This window comes from Rattus norvegicus, chromosome 2 (genome assembly GCF_036323735.1).
Source record: "Rattus norvegicus strain BN/NHsdMcwi chromosome 2, GRCr8, whole genome shotgun sequence".
Lineage (NCBI taxonomy): Eukaryota > Metazoa > Chordata > Mammalia > Rodentia > Muridae > Rattus > Rattus norvegicus.
In genome coordinates this window covers 30,186,238-30,212,232 of record NC_086020.1, presented here as the reverse complement: position 1 = coordinate 30,212,232, position 25,995 = coordinate 30,186,238, and the positions used below count along the sequence as shown (strand labels likewise).

Here is a 25,995-nt window from a genome sequence, read left to right as displayed (position 1 = left end):
CTCCTCTCTCCTTTCCTTGTATGCAGTTTGCTTATATTTATCTACTGTGTGTGTGGTATGTTTGTGTATTGACGTAGGGGACAGGCATGTGTAGAGGTCAGAGGACAACATATTCTAAATTCCAGGTGTCAGTCCTATGTAGCCAGGGCCTTTACACACTGGGGCATCTCACTGGGCCCAGTTTTTAATATTTCATGTGTATGGATATTTTGCCTGCACGTATGTCTGCTCCACGGTATACCTGGTGCCTAAAAAGCCATAAGAAGGCACTGAAATTTCAAATGGTTGTGAATCATCGTGTAAGTGCTGGGAATTGAACTCAGGACCTCTAGAAGAGCAGCCAATGCTCATAACCACTGAGCCATCTCTCCAACCCCCCTGGTTTGATTTCTGACAGGGTTTCACTTGTGTGCTGTCCAACTTCACATCAAACTTGTATCAATCCTATTACCTTAGCCTCTCAAGCATTGGAATCACAGGCACAAGACACCCCAAACCTGGACAAATCCTTTTTCTTTTTCGGTGGTGGTGGTGGTAGTGGTGGTAGTGGTGATATTTTTGAGACAGAGTCTCACTATGTAGCACTGGCTGTTCTGGAACCCACTCTAGGCTGCTCTAGAGCTCAGAGATCCTCCTGTTTTTCCTCTTAAGTGCTGGGATTAAAGGCAAATGTCAGCACCATTGAGCTACAACTCTTTTCTCAATGAAGAAGCAGCCAGCTGTTTGACACTATGGCTGAAGATAATGCCTTAAGAATGGGGTAAATAACCCCCTTCTAAAACCTCTCTCAACTACATAGATGTTTCCTAAATGTTGTAGGCACCGACAGCCCTAGGCTAGTTTGAACATGCATACAACAGAAACTGGCTTCTCTGATTTCTGACCTCCTTTAGTATGCTGCTTGTGTAAGCATCAGTGTAAGAGACAACAGAGTTGAACCTTATTTCAAAACTTCACAAAAGCCTGTGCTATGTTAAGTCCAAACCAATGGGGAATGAGCTGTATATTTTAGGGAACTGAGGAGATGCTTATTTAGAATGACAACATAAAGACAAACTTCTATTATGAATCAGTGCTTTTTCTTTCAGGCACATCGACTAATCAGTGTTATGCGCATGTCCCCTCCTCTCTAGGCCACAATGAACTTACTTGTCCAGAGTCAGGGTCAAGTTTGACTTTCAAACTGGGGTCTTCACGCTGAAGGTGTTCCAAGGCATGATCCAAATCTGTGGGATTAAACAATACTTGCTCTCTTCACTTCGTTTCTAGGTAACAACAACAGTAAGTTTCAAGTAGGGAGCAGACATTAACAAGCAGGTACACTGATTTTAAAAAAGTGAAAATTTCAAAGAGGCATACATGCTCTGCAGAGGCTAAACCAAGGTGAGACCATTCCAACGAGAGGTGAGTGAAAGTGCAAACATCTCCACAATGAGCTGCGTAAAGCAGCACACAGGCTGCACCAGACAGCAGCCGATAAAGAGCAGCAGCAGATGAGAAGGGAGATACAGGCAGGAGAGCATGCACTGTCTGGCAGGCCATGCTGAGAGGTTTGGCTTACACCGAGAAGCCACTGAAGGGCTTTACAGGGACAGTAACCTCATCTAGTTCTATTGCATAATCTGGTAGCTGACCAAAAAACATCATTATACCTTCAGAAACACTGGCTACAGTGAGGAGATTACTCTATGGCCAGTTCTCAACCATAGGAGAAACAGAAATGAATCCTTTGTGTTTACTATGCTATGTGGAGCAAGACAATAATGACTTGGCTGATGAGTGTGCCTGCCTTCTTTATAAAAGTTCCACAGCCTGAAAAGTGCAGTTGAAGAAAAGAGCTGAACTACATACAGATTAATGAGTTAATCTTTATCGATTGTTTCAGCTGAATTCTGCTGTTTCTTAGTTAGATACACCAAGCTTTCTAGAGCTGTGCTCCCCATTTCTAAGTGTTACTGGTCTGAATTAATAGGTGCTATAAATGCAAAATGCACACCAGATTTCAAAGATGTAATATGAGAAAATAGCACTCTACAAAGGTTTATGCATATAAGTACTTCGACTGCTGGTATGAATATGTACAACTTGCATGCTAGTGTCCTTGGAGGACAGAAAGTGTCCCATTCTCTGGAAATGAAGTTACAGATGGTGCTAGCCACCACGATCAAGCACTGGGTACTGGGAACTCAGCCCAGACCGTTGCAAAAGCAGAGTATGCCCTTAACTACTGCACCATCTCTCTAGACCTCATTAATCTTTTCACATTACTTCATATTTAAATGACAATATAGTATCACATCTATTATCTGAAATGCTTGAGATGAAAAATGTTCAAATTTCACACATTTCAGATAAAAATGCGTTATGTATGAGAGCTGTGTGTGTATAAATATTTAGTATGCACAACATAACTGGCTGGTACTGAGGGCATCAGACTTCTCGGAACTTGACTCATTGGCAGTTGTAAGCAGCTGTGTGGGTGCTGGGACTCAAACTCGGGGCCTCTGAAAGAACAAGTGCTCTTAACGGAGCCACTGCTCCAGCCCCTGCTATGTTTGCCTGATGTAAGTGCTGCTCCTCAGCAGCTGGACAAGAGAAGACCCAATATCTTCCATTACCTGGGCTCTTAGATCTACACATCGACTTCTTTCATGGCACTTGAGCTGGGTAGATGAACAGCCCCACTTGGCTAGACTATTTCTCTCACTGCGTCTTACGAGGTAATGGAGAGGGAATAAAGGCTGCTCCTCATTTCCCGTAATCTGTGCATCCAAGTTGTTTGTAAGGGACACTAGAACGCTGGTCTTCAGGTGGTGGTCAGAAGTGAGCACCCACTGAAGCCTCATAAAGAGCTGATGCTTGACTCAGACCTAGAGTTCCTAAGACAGAAGAGCTCAGGGGAATCATTACAACGTATGCAAGACAAGGAGAAGGCTGAGGGAACAGAAGACAAAATGGGCAAACATCCTCAGGAGATCAGAATTGGTTCATATTGTAGATGCAAGAAAGTGAATTAGTTTCAAATCATGTTCTAATTAATCTAATACATTAGGAGGACAGAGCAGGGCCAATACTTGGAATTTCATAAAAATCACTACAAGGCTGGGCAGTGATGGGACATGCTTTCGACCAAGGTGGAGGGGCACAGAGCTGCACAGGTACATCTCTGGGGTCAAGGTCAGGCTGGTCTACAGAGTGAGCTCCACGACAGCCCAGGCTACACCAAAAAACCCTGACTCGAAAAAACACAACCCAAACAACAACAACAACAAAACAAACAAATCAAAGTGACTCAAGTAAAGCCCAGACCAAGCACAAGAAATGCTGACCAAAATTTAACTGTCACAGCGGAGTCTTCTGAGGACTCCCTGAAACTACTTCCTGCAGGCTGCAAACACCAGCGACTGAAAGGGCGGCACGGCTGTACCTGGCTGCTTAGCGGCTGATGGGGGTTCTATGGTGCAGAAGAAGACAGGCTCTGGGATCTCCACGCCGGCCAACAGTACACTCTCTGCTTCACTGATCCTTCCAGGCTTCCTCTCTCCTTTTCCGGCTCTGCGAGCTGCAGCTAAAGCGCTAGACTTGGACGAGACTATGGTGTCTCCAGTGGCAGTCTGCAAGCAAGCAGGACAGCTTCCTGGCTAGCACTCATCTACCCAAAACCAAGACAACGTCCCAGTGTAGCATGTTCTTCACTCGAACGTAAGAGAAATAATTCACAAATCTCACAACTTTATATAAGGCTCACTTAACTTGTGTAAGAACCCTAATCTAAAATGTCATTGTAATAAATTCTAACAAAACATACAATATACACCAAAATTTATTAGCAAAAAAAAAAAAAAATCTGCCTAAACATGTATCTCTCTCTGCCTAAAAATATATCTTCCTGAATTTCCCATCATAGCAAGGCAGGCTTGATAAAAGCTCACAACGTGTTTTAACTGCCGCCCCCTACACACACACACACACACACACACACACACACACACACACACACACACACACACACACAGGCAAAGATTACATGGGAATAAAATATAATAAAAAACTGTAAATAAACCTCCATCTTTACTTGGAGTTGAACTTGGACTATCATCTATCCTGTCTGTGGGCTTCTGCAATCTATTTTCTTTCTAGCAAATGCATGACATTCAATTTTATTGACAAATATGCCATCACAGTCATATAGTAGGCATTTAGTCAATTTGTGCATTTTTTGCTATTATAAAATATTTATAAATCACATTTATGATTTGATACGCACCCAAGTGGTCACTCACCTGTTTAAGCCCAACTGTCAAAGCAATGTTACCAGCCGTCAGGGAAGGGATCTCTACGTGTTGGTCAGCAAATGGCAGAAGCAGACGACTCATTCTTTCCCTATAAAATCCATGATCTACATTAGTAAAGCACTTTTAAATAAGTAGGCGCAGTTTTAGAAAATAACCAAAACTCCTCCTTACGTGCAGTTTCTATTAACGTTATGGACAGCCGACTGGGGCGTCAGTGTACCCGAGTAAATGCGCAGGAAAACCAGGGGTCCTCGCTGTTTATCATGCAGCACTTTAAATGCCAGTGCACACAAGTCTCCTTTATACCACTGCCTGCGAGATGAAGGAGGTATTAGAGAAGGCCCAGCTGCCTGCAGATCAGGCAGGGTCCTCCCAATGGCCTCACGCATCCTCTAGCAGAGGCCCAGGCCCAGGGAGTAACATCACTACAGCCCTCTCTTCCGTCACTCGTTAAGATCCTTAGTGGAGCCTTACCAGTACACCTTTAAAACTAAAACTAAAACTTGGTTCTCTTTAAGTACTGTCATATTTGTAAACATCTTCAACAAACTCCTTAAAAAGTGCGATCTTCAAAGGTCATAAAACAAAGGAATCCCCTGAGGATAAGCAAGCATTCTTCCCAACGCTTGCTTCAGCCTCTCCTTGCATACAGCTGAGTAATACCATCAATCTACAGTAGAAACTTGAACTTGTTTACAGAAATGGCATTCTTAAAGAAACATGTTTTTAAACTGGCATCATTAAAAAATTTGGAAAGTTTGAATTTTCCCGAAATTGATATTTTGTCCATGAAGTACGTCTTTCTGAGGAAAGATGATATTGTCATCAGTCTCAAGGAAGTGCATGGGTCAAACCTTCTAGCTACAGTCTTTTCCCATGCTACTCCTAGTCCTTCTTAATAGTGCCAGCATGGAAGCTTTCTAACTGCTAGTGTTGCTCCTCATGCTTAGCCAACATTATTAACTCACTAGATTTTCATAACAGTCTTAGGAGATAGGAGTCCGACTGCCTATCTTTCACAGAAGTAAGGCTAAGTCAGTTGGATTAGGCCACTTGGCATGAAGTCCATGCTCACTTCACATTTTAATTCCGAGATGTGAGATAATCCAAGATAATCTCTAACATTTTTTAAAAATGGCCACTTTAAAGTATGTTCATGAAACAAGGCCTATTCAGTTTTCCCAGCCGTATGATTTTAATGTATGTGGCCACATACTTACAGAAACCCGTGCTCACGCTCCTCAGGTGATGGCAGGTAAGTGGTCACAGCATCCAGCAGAGGCTGAACGCCCTTGTTTTTCAAGGCACTCCCACACAGCACGGGCACTGCAGCCTGAGCCAGTGTCACTCTGTGTATTGCAGCCTGTAGCTAAAAGCAGGGAGAGGGCATGGACATGGATCTGTGACAGTCCACTAGTCCCTGTCAGGATCTCTCAGAGGCAAAGGCTTTCTCTAAACACCCCTGTGAAACAACGCTCTGCACCACACCTCCGTTACTCTTCAGGGATTTATTTCCTTACAATGCTAATCACTTCCAGTGTGCTGGATGTCTGTCTGGTCTAGCCTCTTATTCAACAAAGTCTTTATAAATATTATAGTGAGGCCTCTGAAAACACAGCAAAGCTTCAGAAGGTAGAGAAGCTTTAGATGTAACAGGTGCTTAAAACGACTGAAAGTGTTGTATCCTCCGGGGCTGAGCTCTGCATTGTGACCAGCTGTGGGCCTCTGTGGAGGTCTCTGTCACTGCAAAGAGAGGCTGTGATGCATGATGGGAGCTACCCTTCTCTGTGGGCATGAGAGTAAGTTCTAGAATGCGTTGAGAAGTTACGCTGGTGCAGTAAAGTGGCAGGAGTAGGTTCTTTTTCTCTAAGTCAGGACCACACTAGCCCAGGTAGTGGCTAGGCTTTCAGTACTGGGGATAGTTCCCTCCTGCTGCCACCCTTTAAAGAGCCACTGCGATGAGACAATTAAAGAGCCTAACTCTGTATAAGGAAAAATGATCCAACTTCTAACTTTGTAAACCATATCTGGCAACAGCATGTTGCTGACATTAAGTACTTACACGAGCAGTGACCTTCATTTTTAAGCCAGCATTTTTAACAGTATGTTAACACACACATCTTATATACTCTCCAAAGACAGAAAAACCAAACCATTTCACTTGAGTAAAATTTTGTATAGGTGATTGATTAACACGTTACCTTTTCAGCTGGCACCAAATCAAAATCTTCACTAAATTCACCTAAAACCAAGTCAGCAAATTCATCATCTAGATCTGCAACCTGTAAAGAAAGACAAACTTGTCTAAGTTGCATTTCGTTTCCTCCTTAGCTGACTTTACATGTGAGACCTCTGAAGGCTGTTACACAGCCTGCCACACGTGGGCCAAACAACTCTTTGTACCTTTAGAAAACAGCTCAGTTTTGTTTTGTTTCCACAAAGAAAAGAACCTGGAAATTGAAGGTGTGCTGTGAATTGCTTGAAGTCACAGAGAGTCAGAGCTGGACTCAATTCCATGTTACCTATTCAGTGCCACGGAGAGAAAAGGCCCAACACATCCACAGTGACAATCATATACGAGACTGCTGGCTTGGGGACAAAGCAGGGGGCTTTCAGCTCATAGCATGTGTCACTGGGTACTCTGCTAGCACATGAATGCGTAATGACTGCCACACTTCCCACATAGCCACACTGAAAGCCCTAATCTATTACCTGACTGAGGAAGGAAGGCCCTTCAGTTGCTGTTGCTGCCATGCCGTTAACAATACAACTGTAATTATTAGTTTGTGCTTCTCAACCAACTGCATAAACGAAACAGATAATTCCGCTAACAACAAAGTAATAAAACAGGCTGGGCATAACGAAACACCCCTGCAATCCCAGCACTTGCATGTTTCTAGGCAGCCCGGGCTAGAAATGTCGAGACTCACAAAATATAAAGGCAAATCATGGCCATAATTCTAAAACAGTTTCAATTGTGGGTGATTGTGTAAAGGAGCAAAACACTCCAGCTTGGCGAGAAAACCAAAGCGTAAGTTCAGCAGACACAGCAGAAACAAGCCTAATCTGTCCAGAAAGCACAGGGTGAAATGCGAGGCTAAAGGCAGCTTCCACAACTGGACTGCCTAGAAATGTCTGCCCAGCCTGTGATGACTTCAGTCAAGTTCATTACCTCTGCTTTCCTAACTAGAATTAATATCAGTGCCTTCCTGTGGTGGGCCAGACCAACCCAAGACTTTCTCAGATGCCCCAAGGAAAAGACAAAAGGTACTTTAGTTCTGTGTCCTTGTCCATAGTGGACTTGGCAAGGCTGGTGTAGGGCTGGAGCCCGGGTCTTACAGGAGTCAAGGCTGCGTTCTCTTGTGATCTGAGTCCTCCCCCTGGACTGTGGTTATCAGCACTAAGGCAGCTGTGTTCTCTTTGCCAACTTTACTGACTTAGCTCTCTGCTAACGTTGGCCATTTTTCACTCTGAAAATGCTATATAAGATGTTGCACTTCTCAATAAACTTGCCTGGCACAGGACAAAATTTGTGCAAGGCTTTGTACACCAGCTTTTATCTTCTGTTTCTCATACCCTGTCACTGAACAACAACTTGCTGGTCCTGGTCACTTCTTCTTAGGGCTGTAGTAATGATCAATAGCCAATTCCTTCAGAACACGCCGTTAGTGGCCCTTAAGTATTAGCTACACTATCATCATTACGCTTCACCTCTAAAGCTGTCCTAAGAGACAGAAAGCTAATTGTAGTTCACACTTAGGGTCTCGATTGAAGAAGGGTCGATTTAACTGTGGTTAAAATCACCATCATAGCCACTTTAGCGGTCTGCCATCCTAATCATTTTTAGGTGTAGCTCAGTACTACCAGGCTCATTTGTATTGCTGGCCAATCTCCTAAACTTTTAAATTTGCAAACAACCCCTATCCTTCCCTCGTCAAGCCTCTGATAAGCACCGGTCTACTTTCTGCCTCTGAGCACTGTCTAACACCTCACAAGCAGGGCTCTGCGGGCGGCATTTGTAGCTGGTGCTCTTCCCTGACAGAGTGGCTTCAGGCTTACTGACGTAGCATCTGGTGTTAGCATCCCTTCCCTCTTAAAACAGAACAACAGCCCACATTTTGTTGATTCACTCATCTGTTAATGGCCACTTGGGCTGTCTCTGCTTTTTACCTACTAAGAATACTACTACTAGGAACAGGGTGGTTTCAAGATACTGCTTCTAATTCTTTGGGGGCAGATACCCCAAATGAAATGTTTGGAGGAGCCTCCATCCCATATGGTCTCCTTTCCTTTCCCTTTTTTCTTTTTAAAGGATTTATTTTATGTGTATGAGTGTTTTGTCTGCATTTATGTATGCATACACATGTGTGCCTGGTGCCCGTGTAGATCAGAAGACAGTGTCAGATCCCTTGGAACAGGAGTAACTGGGTGCTGGGTGTAGAATCTGGGTCCTTTGCTCTTTCCAGCCATTCTCACATGGTTTTCAATGGCAACTAATCCGTGTGCTCCCACTTCAGCACACAGGTTTACACTTGTTCTATAGTCACCAATACACACTTGTGGGTTTTCTCTTATTGTAGCTAATGTACCTGAGGTGGTCTTATTTTCTAAATTTTATCCACATTCATCTTTTTTTTTTTAAGATTTATTTATTTATTGTATGTATGTGAGTACACTGTCACCGTCTTCAGACACACCAGAAGAGGGCATCAGATCCCATTACAGATGGTTGTGAGCCACCATGTGAATGTTGGGACTTGAACTCAGGACCTCTGGAGGAGCAGTCAGTGCTCTTCACCACTGAGCCATCTCACCAGCCCTATCCACATTCATTATAATTAGCACCTGTAATTAGCTACTGACACCTCAAATTTTCTCTATGTACATCACATACTATCACATTGTAGTGAAGGCCATGTGTGCAATCATGTTTTGGCTCTCCATCTGGATTATAAGATCCTTCTCTATGCCTATAATTGTTCCATATTAAAACTGCGTGCGTGCATACACATACGCTCAAAAAGGAACTAATTATGTGTCCAATTCATGATCAATACCAGTTCTACGCTTGCTCTTTCTATGCCTTATTAATCTCAAGAAACCATCTAGTAGGAGGCATGGTGACATAAGCCTTTGAACGCAGTACTTGGGAGGCCGAAGCAGGCAGATCTGTAAATTCAAGGCTGCCTGTTCTACAAGGCAAGTTCCAGGCCAGCCAGGACTACATAGGAAAACCCTTATGTAGAAAAGAAAAGAAAAGAAAAGAAAAGAAAAGAAAAGAAAAGAAAAGAAAAGAAGAGGAAGAGGAGGAAGCAGTCTAGCAAGGTGGGAGCAGTTTGAGCTCTGATCTGATTCTGTCCTGAGTTCATATTCCAGCTCTGCCCTTTATTAGCAGCAAAACTTATTTAAACATTCTAAGATTCTGACTTCTCGTCTGTAAAGTGGGAAGATACATGGTTGTAAGAATAAAACAGTACATGTAAAGTCCTAAACCTAGCAAACACCAGGCCCTCAATATCCACTATCCAAACATTATGTCAGTTATAAAGTCACTGAATACTAAAAATTATAAATGGCAAATAATTTCTCTAGAAATATCTACCTGTATAGATAAATGCTAGAAAATGCTGATAGAACCTGTCTGGACTAAGCAGGTATGGTGGAATATAAGGCAGCAGGATGGTATGTTCCAGAGAAGTCTGGGCAGCACAGTCAAGACAATGTCTTAACAAACATTTATGTTAAACTTAGACCAATTCAATTTTAAAGTGAAAAAAAATCAAAGATTCAAATACTTTACTATAAAGATTCAAGAAGCATATCATGTATTATTTATTGCCACAAATATTAATATAAATATTGTAACATAATAATCTATCTTGCTATGTTCTATGAAAGTGTTGAGAATTGATGCAGACCTGAGCTATCTAGTAACCAGAATAAATTGATGGCTTTAATTTTTCTAAGTAATCTGACATCTGATAAAGTAGAAAATAGGCAGGAAAATATTTCATTGCACAGGAGACAGAACATGGCTTCTGTTCACCCGATTTCTTTGAGAAAGTTTGGCCTGGAACTCACTATGTGCCTGGGCTGACCTTAAACTCACATCAATTCTTCTGCTTCAGTCCCTGAAGTAAAGGGACTACAGATGTAGCCACCACAAGTTCAGCCACAGTACTTCCAGCAGCAAGAAAGAGAAACAACTCTCAGTCAGTCTGCTGGGAAGCAGACACACTGACTGCAATCACGATCAGAACGCCACACAGCACTCAAGCTGAACTGTCACCACATGTACCAACAGTGACAAGCTGCATCACAACATAAAACGAGAAAACAGACAGTATCACTCCACACAGAAGGACAGAATATGCAAACTAACGCTAACATTAAATAACATGCTGGGTGCAGGGATTGCAGTGCAGCGGTAAAGCACATGCTTACCATCTATCCAGCAAGTCTAGGTTCACCTCTGAGCACACACAACAAAACCAAACCCGGCCGGGCCCGGGAGCAGACAGCTCAGCAGCTGAGAGTATCTGTTGCTCTCAGGCATCTGAGAACTCCGGTTCCGAAGGAGCCTGCCACCCTCTTGTGGTCTTCCTAGGCACTAGACACACAGATGCCAAACACAAACACATGCAGGAAAAACACTCACACAAGTAAATAAACGAATAGATTAATCTTAAAAGAAAAACAACTAAGAAGGACACATAGATAACAGGAAACAAGGTTATTAATTTATCTTGGATGTGGGTGGCAGACATAGTAGCACTAATATCCATTCGCTGTTTTTACATATTAAATATGTAATTTTTTTGCATACAAAAGTCACTGAACACGGAATTCTAAACTAAAGTACTTACTTGCTCAATTAGGGAGTTCCTTGCTTCGACTGTCTCCTTTAGCAATGTCGGATCGCTCGCTTCTGAGAGGGGCTTTCTCTCGAAGTCTTTTCCGTCATCAGAGTCAGAGTTCCAAATAAGCTTTTCTCTGTTTACCACATCCACCACTCCTTGGAAAGTCCTGGCTTCCCCAATTGGCAGCTGCGAGTCAGAGTGAGCGTCTGTGGTTACACCATGCTGGTGCCAACACTAACCAGGATCATCACTTTCCTCAACTTCTACCTCACTGTTTCAATTGAAATCTTTAGCCGTACTTACTTATGACTTGAGTATGCCTCAGACATGTGTATGCTACCATAAACTGACCAGGAACCATCAGAATGTGGGATTAATTGACCAATTACCTGTAAAATCAGGGGCTTTGCCTTTAACTTCTCCCTGATGCTTTCAACTGCATAGTTAAAACTGTAAAACAGCAGAGCACCCCGTTAGAAACAGTAAAAACCTCTCAGAACAGGTTTAAGAATGTTCTCTAAAATATTCTTTATTCTCCATCAGCTTCCTACAGAGCAGTTTATCCTAAGAAACCTGATAACAGCAATCGAGTATTTATAGTGACCATTATCTCACCACGTGCAAGTCTAACAACTATTACTGCAAGCTTCATATAACCACGTTTTGATCCTAATTAAGGACACACAATTAATTAATTAGAGTTAAATGCAAGACTCATTTGAATTACAGATTTTCTTCTATAATCATCTACACTACTGGTTCTCTTCCAAGACCCAGACTAATGCTCTGTTTTAATCTTAGGTATGAGTGTCTTATGCGATGGTGCTTGTTTTTATGCTAACCATGGCTGCCTATGGTGCAAATGCTATTGTTGACACACAGGCAGAATTATAAACACACGCATATTGTGGGTTGCTGTTTGTATTTTCTGCTCCCTCAAGAGTAGATCAAGTACTCAGGTGAGATCAGGTGAAATCTTAGTCAAATAAAGGCTACAGTCTGTGATTGGGCAGTGGGAGGGAAAGGCGGAGCTGAAAGTTCTAGAGAGGTGGGAGAAGGAGGGAGAAGAGATAGAGGACAGAGGGAGAAGATGATAGAAGAAGAGGGAGCAGAACCACGTGCCCAGGGATTTCACAGCTGGACAGCAGAGGGGTGAGGTGAAACATGTCTGATCTAAGCGTGCAGCTTGTAATTATATCACTGGGTTGCTGTATCATTGAGCTGTGTGTTCTTTGCGCAAGCATTTTGGGGTCGGAGATTTATGGTTATAAATCTGGCTGGTATATTGTCTCTAGTGTTGCCTTTTCCCAGGGCTAACGGGTGTGAGTGAGGGTAGCTGGCACTCTGGTGGACAGCCCCAGGGGCAGATGGCCTGGGAAATGAGAGTGGCAGCTCCAGGCACTCAATCGAGCTGAGAGAACCAGGGCAAGATAGCAGCATAGGGCTAGCCATGGGGGTGGGTGATGCTGGCACATTAGCTGGATTTAGTGTGGGTTCTTTTTGAAACTACACATGTCCATGGCCCCAACACCTCTGAGAACTAGCCTAGTATCCAGGCATCACCTTCATCACTACAGAGGCCAGTCAACGAGTACTTATATGGACTACAAGAAGTCCCAAATAGGAAAGATTCAAACATGAGCCTAGCAAATGTTACAGGTTGCTGTGCCATTAGTAAGTAAGGGAACTTTAAGTTGCCAGGGGGGCCACATAACCACAGGGCACACAAGAGTAATCTTGGGAAGGACAGCTGAATTTTACCACATCTCATGTTTCCTCCACAATCCTTAACATTCTTGATGCATTTCTATTCACATTTCACCACATCCTTCATGTATTTCTGCTTCTCTGTTGCCGGGACAATGTATCTATCTTGGTTGCCACTCCATAAGCCTCAGTGTATGACTGTTACAACTCCGCCTGCTCATCGTCTGCCTCACAGGACACTCTCCTCCCCAGTGCCCTTCCTTCTGTTGAGCCTAATACTCACTATCCAAACAAAATCAGAAGAGGTAGAAAGACACCATTCTCTGAGTTAACTACAAGAATCAATCCTACTCTCTAACTCTAGCAACGAGGAGATCACAGCAGCCTTCGGGAGAAAGGGTGTTATGCTGTAGAGCTCAAAAAAGAATGAACAGAACAAAAGACTCCGCCCTCCATCAGGACTGTACAAAATGTGCTACATTAGACCCAGAAACTCATCACTTGGCAGATCTCCACTACAATTGAGCTGCTTCGAAATTACTTTAAATTGTTAAGAGTCCATACAATAATTATACTTTATATGGAAAAATTGCTTTTCCTACACTTAGGCTCTAACCCATGAGTTCCTGTCTTTGCTTTGTAACCCTAGCAGCCTATGAAGCAGTCTACAAATACCTTGCTCCAGTCTTGTCCATCTTGTTTAGAAAGCAGATCCGGGGTATCTTGTGTTTGTCAGCTTGCCTCCATACAGTGAGAGTCTGAGCCTAAAGCAAAAATTAGAGGAAAGGCCAGTGGCTATTTGGAGACATGGGGTGACAGGCTCCACGAATCTGTGGGGTGTGGAATTGGGCCTGATGCTGGCAGAGAGGGAGAACCGCTTTGGTTCATCTCCTGGGACCCTGTTTGCTCTTGGGAGAACAGAAGGGGATGTGGTGGAGTGACTGGAAGATGCTTCACACTGCTGGAGACCAGTGCTTCTGATTAGGTAAACTAAGTTCCCAGATAAGGTGATGTAGAGTCTTGGAGATGTCCAGAGCTCTCAGGAGAGAATCTAAGTTACAATCAAAAGACCTTACTTTTTATCTTGCTTCATTTTCCCAGTATATAATAATGAGCTAATTTGTATTTTTTTAGAGCAGGTTTCAAAAAGCCTTGGTTGGCCTGGAACTTGCTTCATAGCAAGGTTGATCCTAACTCCAGATCTTCCGCCATCCTCCTCCCAAGTGCTGAGATTCCAGGCAGGTGCCAGCACACCTCCCAGTGTCAGGCTTTTACATGGGACCTTTGCCTTGAGGGGTAAATGAGAATATAATAAAAACACTGTGGTGATAAAAATCACATTTCATTGAGTATCTGAATGTTCGTGTGAACAATAGATAAAGGTGAAAGATAGACTACTACCTATATTTATAAGTCATTCACATATGCTTTTTCTCTAATTGATTTTATGTCTGTACATATTAAATTTCTCTGGTTGTACTAAAACATCTGTACCTCACTGAATCCGTAAGCCTAAAAAAACATAAAACGTCTAATGTTTAGCTTTTTGTTGTTCAGGTAAAACTTATACACAGCAAACTCCACAGACCAAACATGTAGATAATCTTGAAACAGACCTTGTATAACTCAGATCAATACACGCTATCTCTCCAGCCCACTGGAAGAAACCAGTCCTTACACATCATCACAGGTCCACATTATTTCTGCCTGTTCATGAGTCTCACATAACTGTGGCTTCTGACTTGCCCACCTTATCTCTTGACTCAGCAGACCAGCTTCTCTATCAACACTTACAGAGCTGCCAGCTCGGAGCTGCTGTGATTCTAGCCACCACAGACATTCTGAACAAATCCCTGGTTAATAATGTTCCCTTCCTTGGAGACAGATACAGAATTACTAGACTTTAAGGCAGATGTATATATGACTTCATATGACACTGCAAACAGTCTTCTAAGGCTATTGTGTCACAACTGTGAGCTCCAGCTGAACCACTGTCGTCAATATCTGCTGTTGCTCTTTTGAATTTCCAGCATTCTTCAGCATATAAAACGCTATCTTATGTTGCTAGCCTGCATACAGACCAAGTTCATAATGATATGGCTGGGCTGTGATAGTAGGTGGGAGATAGGATGATAGCTGCATGACCTTTCAAATAAGAATCTTCTAAGTAATCTATTATAATCATCACACTCAAAACATTTTAAGCTTAACATAGCTTAAAATAACTTTTTCACATAGTATATAATTCAAGTTTCTCTGTGTTCCTCAATGATCTCTTCTAATTCATTTTAAATCGAGAATGCAACCAAGGATTTAAAAATACATCCATTTTCTTGATTTTTAAAAATTCTGTTATCTAGAATAGTTCTTCAGGATTCCCCTTAATTATTGGTGATTCTTATATTAAAAGGATTTTGTTTTTGTTTTATTTCTGAAAAGTTGTAAGTAGTTGTTCCTGACACATCTTTTCATTTAGATTTCATTAATCATTGTCTTATGATTAGACATGGGTCAAACATTTTGAGCAGGAGTACAACATATATTTGTTTTATCTTTCTTAGCATATTGTATTGTGTCAATTTGTCCCATTTTTAAAAAGATACTGATTTTTACAACTTAATTAAAATAGTTTTAAGGACAGAACTATATTCACCAAAGCCAATTTTGAAGGGTACACTCATTAAAGATAGTATAACTCACGCCTATAAACACAGCACAAACCAGGTAGTGGCACACACCTTTAATCCCAGTCCTTATGAGGCAGAGGGGCATGGATCTCTGTGAGTTTGAGCCTAGCATGGTCTGCATACATGGTACATAGCGAGACCCTGTTTGAAGCAATAAAAAACAAACCAAACAAGATAACTAGCACAATTCCCTCTCCTATCAATAAGCCGTATTAACAGAGGACTTTCCTGTTCCCAGGCACTCATACACGCTTGGCAGGTACTCTGGAAATGAGCGGTAGCCCCTCTAACAATCGAGGTTTTTGTTGTTGTTGCTTTTTGTTTGGTTTGTTTGGTTTGCTTTTCAAAACAGGGTTTCTCTGTATAGCGTTATCCTAGAACTCACTCTATACTCCAGGCTACCCTTGAACTCCCAGAGATCCACCTGCCTCTGCGTCTGAGTGCTGGGATTAAAGGTGTGCTACCACCACAGTCTAAGAATGTTTACCTGACCTGTGAGAAGATAACTATTCATGCTTCTGTGTGTTGCTACAAGTGCCAACTGTGCTCTCCGCTCATCTTTGAGGGATGGTTGCTATAGAAGTATACAGTAAACAATCTCCTCAGGCGGTGTCTCCCTGGGAGGAAAAGGAGGTTTGCCCTAGAACAGACACTGTCCATCCTCCAAAGTAGCGCAGAGGGACGCTAACGCACAAGATGAAGTGTTCCAGTGCTTTTGCCGTGCCACGTGAGCAGCTGGCGTCTACTCCTCCCATGCCACTCTGGCCTGGACTCAGAGGGATGCTGACTCTGTTGGTTTCTACACATAGACTAACAAAGTCCCCTGCTCCTGACCCTCACTTAGTGACCTTGTGACTTCTGACAGAATCCACACACTAATGCAGAGGAATTGTTAGCTTAAAATCAACAGCATCCCAGGCTCCTCCTGGTTCCCCACACCAACGTTCATACATTTTCTACAGAAACACTAACTTCCCTTCCATTGAGGAAAGTCTGAGTCTCACTTCATTATTAAACTCTGGTTTTCCTCCATCACAGTCCGACTGACACAGATTTCCCACAGAAAGGGTTCCAGCGGACTAATCCTGACACAGGCCACACTGTACAGAACACAGCACACACTGCTGTTCTGCGCTCACTCTGGCTCCAGCTTTACCTCCACACCAGCAGAGGCATCAAACACGGCCACCGCACCATCCAACACCCTCAAGCAGCGCTCAACCTCCAGGGTAAAGTCTACGTGACCTAAGGAAAGAAAAGAGACACTTAAAATCTTCAACACCCAACTAGAACAGTCACGTGGGCCAGCAAGGTCACTCCTGAGTGTACCCAAAGGAAAGTGAGCAACTGAAAGGAGTGTCTCAAGAAGCTATGTGCACACCCACATTCATAGCGAACAAAATGTGGGAGAGACAGTCGCTTCCCTGCACCTACATGTTTTGAGTCTGGAGATGTAGTTATGGGCTGAAAAGATTCAGGAAAAAAGGTGCCCGTTCTAAACATGGACAGACATTTTTCTTGTCATTACTCTCTGAACAATACAGAATAACAGCTATTTACATAGTAGTCACTTGTATTAAGATATGTAGGTATACAAGAGGATATATACAGGTTTTATGGAAATATTATACGATTCTATAAGGGATTTAAACATTTGGTATCTACATGGGATCCTAAAATCAATTCCTCATATATACTGAGAGATAAGTACACACCAAGGAATATTATGTAGCCATAAAAGGAAGAAATTACTGTTAATGAAGGCTTCATACTAACTGAAATAAAAAAGCCAATCACAACAAGGTAAACAGGGTGTGGTTCCACTTACAGGAGGCATCAAGAGCCCTTGCAGACGTAAGGAGCAGCACGGTGGGGACAGGGGGCAGAGGAAACCTGCTGCTTACTAAGGACAGTTTCAGGTCTAGAAGACGAGAAACTGGAGATCTGTCCCACAGTGATGTGAACGTAGTGAATAAGACGTGGCTGTACACTTAAAATGAGATTTAATGGGTTTGACTGTAATTTAAAAAACAACACTCAGAAACAGCCTGAGGGCCCAGCTTCTTTGCAATGGTAAAGCTGCGTCTTACCTGGCGTATCAATCAGGTTGACTCTATACCCTTTCCAGTCAAGAGTCACGGCTGCTGATTGGATGGTAATGCCCCTTTCTCGCTCTTGAGCCATGAAATCCGTCACTGTGTCCCCATCATCGACATCTAGTCAGGAAAAAGAGGCCACAGTTTACCTCAAAAGAAGTGTGCCACACTGGTCCTCAGTACACCCCCAGGATAACTTAATCTGCTCTGAGAAAAGCAACCCAAAATATTCAGCTTAATACTTAGAGCCTTTGTTTCTCTATATAAAACCCTTGTGAGAGAAAAGCTTTTGCAGGGAGATTAGTAATTGTGTCATGGAAGGTTTTTTTGTCTTTAATTTGACTAAACCACACATCCTGCCCTTCAGTCCTGGGTTGATGTTTCTTACTCTCTCTGTGGGCCACATCCCTTGTTAGGAGGCAGAGGCGAACCAAGTCCACTCATAGGCTCCTTCCTCACTTTATTCTTATCCCTTGATTATCCTGGTCCTCAAATCTAACATAACAGAGTTACCCTTGCCAGGCTGTCACAAAGACAAAATGAGGCAGGGAATAAAATCTAGTCCAACCCAATAAAGCCAGATAGCAGGGACATTGCACGAAGAGTGGAAAACACCCCCAGACTCTCACTGCTATTCTCCAGAGCAGGGAGGCGTCTGCAAGTCCTCAGTATAAAACATGCTTAAACTGAATCCTAAAAGCTCACCCAAATGATTCTTGAATTACACCTTTTATTCTGAGTAAATTTATAGATAACAAATACATGAAAGTTATTTTTACAATTCAAAATTCATGAATATAGGATAATATTATGTACTTATATCAATAGAAGACCCCAAAAATGTTATCTAGCTTCCCACTACACACACACTCTCTCTCCCCCTCCATGCAGACACACACACACACACACACACACACACACGCACGCACGCACGCACACACGCACGCACGCCACCAACACCAAGGAATATAAAGAAATGTATCTGTGACAACCCTAGCTGTGCAGTGCAGCCCTATCAGGCCTAGAATTCATTACACATTGCAGGCTGGACCCGAAGCCATGGAGACCTGCTTGCCTCTGCCTCTCTGGCACTGGGATTAAAGGTGTGCCTCACCTTCTCACGTTATTTCTTATGATTCTTCTAACCAACAAAGCGAGCTCTAGGCTGCCAAACTAGAGAACTTAGTAGTAAGAACAACTTAGCTCTGGGCCTCAGACATCTAAAATCAGTTCTTAATGCTTCAGAGTTTGAGGTGTTTCCAACTTCCAGTTTTAGATTTCCAGAATAGCAATTTCCAATCAAGTAAGTTCATGAAAACATTTCTAAACAAAAAATTGTAGCATCTGAACTATTTCCAATATCTTAATCACATTAGACAAAGAATACTTAACCTATACTGACTGCAAATATACTTAAAACTGGTTCCTCTTACAACTTTTAAAAATGGAAACTTCTTTACCCTCACTTCCAGTATCCAAATTGGGGTATAAGGGAAGGATTATCATCAGACTTCTGAAGCAACAGCAGCGTGGCAATGCTCACAAAATGCTGCCAGCATATACTTATTAACACAGAATCTCATATGAAAAATCCAGGTAGCATCTGTTTAAGAACACACCATCATCTTGATGATCTTTTCCTCCCTTAAGCATCCAATCTGTTACATTTCCAAAGGTCTAGGAAAATGGCTCCTAATAGGAACACATCATAACTAGACCTCCTGAACCCATCATGGGACTCCCCAGCATTACTTAAAAATAGTAAGCCCTGATCTATGCTCATGCAAGCAACAGGTTCAGTTAAACTCAGTGACACGCACACACGTTCACTGACATACATACTCACACTTTCACAGATTCATAAATTCACTCACATATTCTCACAGACACACTCACAGCTCTGCTCCCACACACTCACACACTTACATGAAAATTAAAAAGTGGACCAGTTGGGAAGAAGGGTTGAGCAGGAAGGTGTGGTGAACAAGTGAATATAGTGATGTATGAAAATACAGTATCTACACACATGAAGCTGTGAAAAAATAAACAAGGAATGCTCTGAAGAACTGATGCCCATAAAATCACAAAGTCTGAAGTAAGTCCAACTTGCAAGAGCTATATTGAGCAGTAGCTTGTAGACCTTAGAGAAGAAGCAGTGGGCTAAGGACCAACAAAATCAGCTCCTTTCCATATAACAGTTTGACCTTAACTTTCCAGCTTTTCTCTTTTCTTCTGGAAATTAGACAATAGAAGTATGTCAACTATGTGGCTATGGCACACACACACACACACACACACACACACACACACACAATCTTTATCATCTTCTTCCTCTTCTTCCTTCTTTTCCTTAGTGGTAAACTCTAAGTGTAGCTTGGAGTTACACATCTTGGGCTTCCCTGACTTGGGTATAGACTGTCCCTTACATGAAACCTGGAACTGGAACTGAGTCTTCTCACTCGAGTGGCTCTTGTATAAACATCTAATGCTAAGTGTGGTTCTGTCCTACCACCTTCCAGTAGACCTGTATCAGATGAAGCCATGAGGGACTCAGTGCTGAGCTGAGTCTCTGAAGACTTTCTGGTGATGTTGCAGCTACCTTATCTTAATGCTGTAGTTTGGACATACTCTATGCCACACTCTAGTTGACTTCTTAACCAAAACCTTTTCCCCTGATGCTCTCGCTGGTGGGTCTGGGAAGAGGAGGAGTCCATTCTAACCTCCCAGTGATCTTGTGTATCCGGAATAGTACAAAATCCTCTCTGTGGTGGTGGTTTTGCCTGCGTCAATATGGGCCATAATTCCAATATTACGGATTCTGTTTAAAAGGGAGGAAAAGGCATGAGGTGCATATTTCAACTGAAACATCTATGCTGCGCACATTTCAAAAGTTATTTGTATTCCTATAATACATGCAATTCTGTACAAAGACAAACACAAAACCTCCTTCTGGATCTCTTATCAGCACACCTCCTCAGCACACATGGTAAGGGACGGGCAGCACCATGACACTCTCACACGTGTGATAGGATTTGCTCATGTTCACCCCACACATCCCTCTTGTGTTCTACACCCACTCCCGTGGATGTATACTGCCACATTATCACACAAAATAGCTAAGTAACAAAAGGGCTAATGATGATCTTAAAAATATATACACTCGTTTTTGTTACATTAAAACTTCTTAATATTTTTTTAAATTTTTTTATTAATTTTTATTTATATGAGTACAGTGTAGCTGTTTTGAGATGCACCAGAAGAGGGCACCAGATCCCATTACAGATGGTTGTGAGCCACCATGTGGTTGCTGGGATTTGAACTCAGGACCTCTGGAAGAGCAGTCAGTGCTCTTAACCGCTGAGCCATCTCTCCGGCCCAAAACTTCTTAATATTTAACTGAGAAAAAATATCTTTTGAGATACATACTAACATTATATAGAAGCAACAGGAATTACATAAGTCACTAGTAAAGCCTGTCAGAGAAGACTTGCGAATTCCTCAACAGCCTCTGGTACAGCAGCCTAAGGACAGTACTTACTTGGCCACAGGGGGGTTAATGATGGAATGAAGAGATTTGACTTCATTTCCTACAATGCCTAATAGAAAGAGGATTCAAATTAAACTGTGAAATTATTAAGTTTTTCTCTTAACTTATAAATGGAAACATACAAAATAAATGAAAGCAAATACAACATTCCAGACCAAGCAAAGTCAAGCTCAGTAACATACACTTACTTAGGATTCATTTGTCACCAGTAAGGAAGAAAGCGTGATTGATGGGATAAGTTCTAGATACAAATTTTTTTCTAACTCAAACCTACAGAACAATTTCTAAATTAAATCCTTAAAAAATACGCATTTTCCAGGCAGTGGACACTCACGACTCTAATCCCAGCACTCAGGAAGCAGAGGCAGGTAGATTTTTTATGAGTTCAAGGCCAGGCCAGTCTACAGAATGAGTTCCAGGAGAGCCAGGCCTACACAGAGAAACCATATCTTGAAAACAAAACAAACAGATTTATTTAATCAGTTACTTATTACACCTCTGTTTGCAGGACAGCAGAGTTCGTGTTCATAATAACATGGTAAGGTAACAGCAGACCTAAATGCAAGGAGAAACGTAACCGCGCAGACGTGGAAACCTGCATTTGTAAGTTGTGAGGAATCCTGAGTGAGAAAGTGCTAGTGAGCTGCCACACAGATAAGAGCCTTCTTCCCTTCAGCAATGCCAGCCCGACACCTTCAGAGACAGATGGACAGCCTGAGCGTGATCCGTCGAAAAGAGATGAGAGATCCCAATACTTCCTTATGGTGAAGCAGTGTTTCCTCTTTTATTTATCTACTGTTTTCTTTGGCTGATTTAGTTTGGCTTGGTTTTTTTAAGGCAGTGTCTCACTATGAACTCTTGGTTGGCCCAGGACTTGTGATGGGGATCAGACTGGTCTTGAACTTACAGAGATCCTCCTTCCTCGGAAAGCACCCAGCTTTTATCTAAGGTTTTCGAGGCAGAATCTTGTATGGAGTTCCTCCTGGAGTTAGACTCTCAAGCCTCCTCTCTCAGGCTTGTTAGTGCTAGGGTTTTAATATGAGCCACCACACAGGCATATGGTCATTTCTTACATGAAAGATGTCCACAGTGACCACTCCATGCCAGCTTAAGTTCAATAATGATACCGAAGCAGCAAGTCTTACAGTGAAGTTAATCTCCACTTCAATGCATTTTAAACCAAGTATTTTACATTTCTAAAATAAGAACAGTTCTACATTTTTTTAAATAACTATTTTTTTTAAAGATTATTTATTTTATGTACAGCATTCTGCCTGCATATGTGACTGAAGGCCAGAAGAGGGCACCAGATCTCATTACAGATGGTTATGAGCCACCATGTGGTTGCTGGGAATTGAACTCAGGACCTCTGAAAGAGCAGTCAGTGCTCTTAACCGCTGAGCCATCTCTCCAGCCCTCAGTTCTACATTTTTAAAACTCCATTGAGCAGTCCACAGACAAAGTACAAGCCACAGTTAAATTAGCAGGGGCAGAACATAAAGTCACATACATACTAACAGCACACCCCACGGAATTCATAAATCCGTGTAAATCGACAGCCAGTTGGTAATGTTTCCCTTTGTTATTTGCACGTGAGAAACTTGCTCAGAGGAACGGCAACAGAGTTAAGCTGTTTAATCAGTACTATTTGTTTACTTCCAACACAGGAGGCCACAGGAATGAAGTGCCAGGCTCCCAGCCACTCCAGATTCTAGTAGTCTTGCCTCTACCCTAATAGTCCAGATAAACAGGTAACTGAACTTCTAAAGTCCTTCAGAATAAATTATTCTAGTAAATCTCCGTTAACGGAAAGCATGCTAACATAAAAATCAGCAATAAACTAAAAATAAGGAGAGTCACACACTAAACTTAAGAGCCAGCTATAACCTCGCCCACTCTCCGTTTGCTCAGCTCATCAGAAGCCTGGAGAGGAGGAACAGAACTCTACTGGTACCCATTTGCCTCACATCTACCCAAACCCTCTCACCTAAGAATCTCAAGGAAATAGCCAAGAAGTTAAAATAGGCTGGAAACCTCTAAGAAGCAAGATTCTTCAGGAAAAGGAAAGATAATGTGAGAAGGAAGGAGAGAGAGCAAGGTTTCAAGTGAACTAGAGGAATTTAACATCTGTACCTGGTGGGGAACTGTAGCTTCTTGTAAGAGGCACCTGAGTCTTTGATCTTTTTAAATTAGCTTTTATTTTACAGTAACACGTGGTCTAGGAGAGACAAAAAGAAATTGACATTAATTTTACTTTTGCAATACACATCAAACATAGAAAACAGAAAATACATATTCTTGCTGGGTGCAGTGACACATGCCTGCAATCCCAGAAATCAGGAGGCGGAAGCAGGAAGATCTTAAGCTTGAGGCCAGCCTCCACTACAGAACAAGAATCTCTCTATGCTCTTTCAGTGGAAATACACATTCCTCAAAATGCTGCAAAGTAATTTTAAACTAGCAAAATGAACTGGCAAGGCCTGCATCAACTGGATTACAGGCTCTCTGGAGCTCCCTGCTGGGTCCTTGCTGGAGGCGAGACAGCCGAGTCCAGGGGTGAGTGACAGAGGGCATCATTCTACTTGACGATTCACATTTGCAATGCAAAGGAAAGTAATAGCATACGAAATATATAGAGATCTCGTGTTAGAATAAACCTTACAGGGCAGAGACTACCCTGAAACTCGAGGTGTCAACCTTCAATAGCTCTGCAGAAATTTGTACCTCCACTATTTAATAATGACGCTATATCCTGACATAATGTCACAGAACTTTACCTTCTCAGAAATGCATGTGCAAACACAGACAGCTGCACACACGCACATGCATGCATGCACACGGGAGGAGGGGACACACACTCTTAGCAGTGTTAAGGGTGAGCAAGAAGTATCCACTCTTGGAAGAGAGAGAAACACGAGCCTCCTCCAAACACAGCATTTATTACCTCATGAAACCAGCGTTTCATTTTGCCAGCAGATGCTCTTTTCATTGCTAGGGAAATTTTTAAGTTGCATAACCAACCAATTTCATTAACGTAGTCTACCCAAACTGGATTTGGAATGAGCTACATACTAAACCTCTGGGGAAAAAATAATTAGGCTAAATACATCCATTTGTGTAGGAAACACTTACATGAATGTGCACACTGAACGTTTTCTGACGATTCACTGCAAAAATCCTCCAGTTGGTAAACATTGTGGTCTTCTACAATCCTCTCTGAAAAAAAGACAAACAGAATTATAAAACTAAACATATACAAGTCGGTAATGCTTATTATATAACAAATAGAATTGTATGTCTTAGAAAGTAACTTGGGATAATTTTAGCTACCAAAACCACAATGCATCATTTAAGTAAAACTTTGTATTAAATGAAACATATAGTTCTTACTTAAGCTTAAACTGTCCTCCTTTAAAAAAAAAGACATCTTAATTCTTAAAGAAGGATATGAAGGGCAGAGGGTTTGGTAGATGCCTATAATTCCAGGACTCTGGAAGCCGAGAGGGCTGCCAAAGTTTAGATCACCTGGGCTGTATAGTAAGACACTGTTAAAAGAAAAACCAAACCAAACAAACAAAACTTCAAGATATGATTAAAGTACATTTACTGAAATTTTAAAAAACTAAACAGAAATATACTTTAGGTAAGTATTTAGAATTATGTATGATAAACATCTCACAGAAACTTGGTAGTTTCTCATTGACGACAAAGCCTAGCTATTGTGATTTTTCACAATACATATGTGAAGATAAAACGTATACAAAGCCACAGGGAAGCCCGCTGCCTTCCTCTGAACACAGAAGCAGACAGAGCAGCTTCACGTTGCAGACATTACTAACCCTGAGGTGCAGCTCCCGGGTACAGCGTTTGCTTGCTCTGTCAAGGCCCTGGCTTTGACCTCAGCACCACGAGAGGCCCTTAGACCAGCATTTACCAAGTCTTCTCTGGGCTTGAAGTACAAGATCAAAGGTGATAGAAGACGACAGAGGTATCTGACGCCTAGGACACGGGAGGCAATGCTAAATCATTTATGCAGAATTTTCATATTATGTGATTGAGGCCACCAAGATGGCTCAAAAGGTAAACGCGCTTGCCCCCCAGCTTGACAATCTGAACTCGATCCCTGGGACACACAGGGTGGGAAGAACCCACTGTTATAAGTTGTCCTGTGACCTCTATACACAAATGCAAGTGTTTTCACATTGGCACATGAAATGGACAAACAGATAAATGTGATACACTTAATCATGTCAATAAAAGTAAATGTATTAAAAAAAAAAGACGTGACACTTCAGATCAATCATAAAAGGTACTCCTATGGGGTTGGGGATTTAGCTCAGTGGTAGAGTGCTTGCCTAGCAAGCGCAAGGCCCTGGGTTCGGTCCCCAGCTCTGAAAAAAAAGAAAAGGGGAAAAAAAAAAGGTACTCCTATGTAAGCAGAATTTAAACTGTTACTGAAACTAGCCTGGCATGGTGGCACACGCCTTTAATCCCAACACTTGGGAGGCAGAGAAGGTTGGAGTTTTGAGTTGGAAGACAACCTGGACTACAGAGTGAGTTCCAGAATAGCCAGGCTACACGGAGAAAGCCTGTCCTAATGAAAAAAGCAGAATCGATGTCGCTGAGACCATAGGAAAGGGGACCTGACAGCACCCGGTGAAAACGGCCTTCAATTAAGTTCTTACTGTACTAACTGTATCTTCCCACCCCAAGAGAAGATGTCTACATATAATATTTATTATGCACTGGTGTTTCCTAAGTAACACACTTCATTTCGAATTTGTATCCTATCTAACATTTCTG

General features: G+C 42.2%; 1 protein-coding gene across 4 annotated transcripts in view; it reads right to left on the bottom strand.

Annotated features, from left to right (window-relative positions):
* Gfm2 (GTP dependent ribosome recycling factor mitochondrial 2) overlaps positions 1–25,995 on the bottom strand; it is a 38,749-nt gene that overhangs the window by 10,579 nt on the left and 2,175 nt on the right. Inside the window, exons 2-17 of one of the 4 annotated variants that reach the window (XM_006231830.5) lie at positions 25,032–25,191; positions 24,325–24,408; positions 23,326–23,410; positions 21,184–21,241; positions 20,366–20,463; positions 17,640–17,765; positions 16,706–16,794; positions 13,538–13,626; positions 11,545–11,605; positions 11,162–11,341; positions 6,497–6,577; positions 5,516–5,664; positions 4,467–4,607; positions 4,284–4,383; positions 3,428–3,614; positions 1,150–1,226 (exon numbers count right to left, since the gene is read on the bottom strand). In XM_006231830.5, the coding sequence (XP_006231892.1) occupies positions 1,150–1,226; positions 3,428–3,614; positions 4,284–4,383; positions 4,467–4,607; positions 5,516–5,664; positions 6,497–6,577; positions 11,162–11,341; positions 11,545–11,605; positions 13,538–13,626; positions 16,706–16,794; positions 17,640–17,765; positions 20,366–20,463; positions 21,184–21,241; positions 23,326–23,410; positions 24,325–24,387 (1,584 nt within the window). In that variant the 5' untranslated portion in view covers positions 24,388–24,408; positions 25,032–25,191. Of the gene's footprint in view, positions 1–1,149; positions 1,227–3,427; positions 3,653–4,283; positions 4,384–4,466; positions 4,608–5,515; positions 5,665–6,496; positions 6,578–11,161; positions 11,342–11,544; positions 11,606–13,537; positions 13,627–16,705; positions 16,795–17,639; positions 17,766–20,365; positions 20,464–21,183; positions 21,242–23,325; positions 23,411–24,324; positions 24,409–25,031; positions 25,192–25,995 lie in introns of those variants that run through there. The other 3 variants (NM_001100665.1, XM_017590700.2, XM_063281491.1) reach the window with 3 other exon arrangements.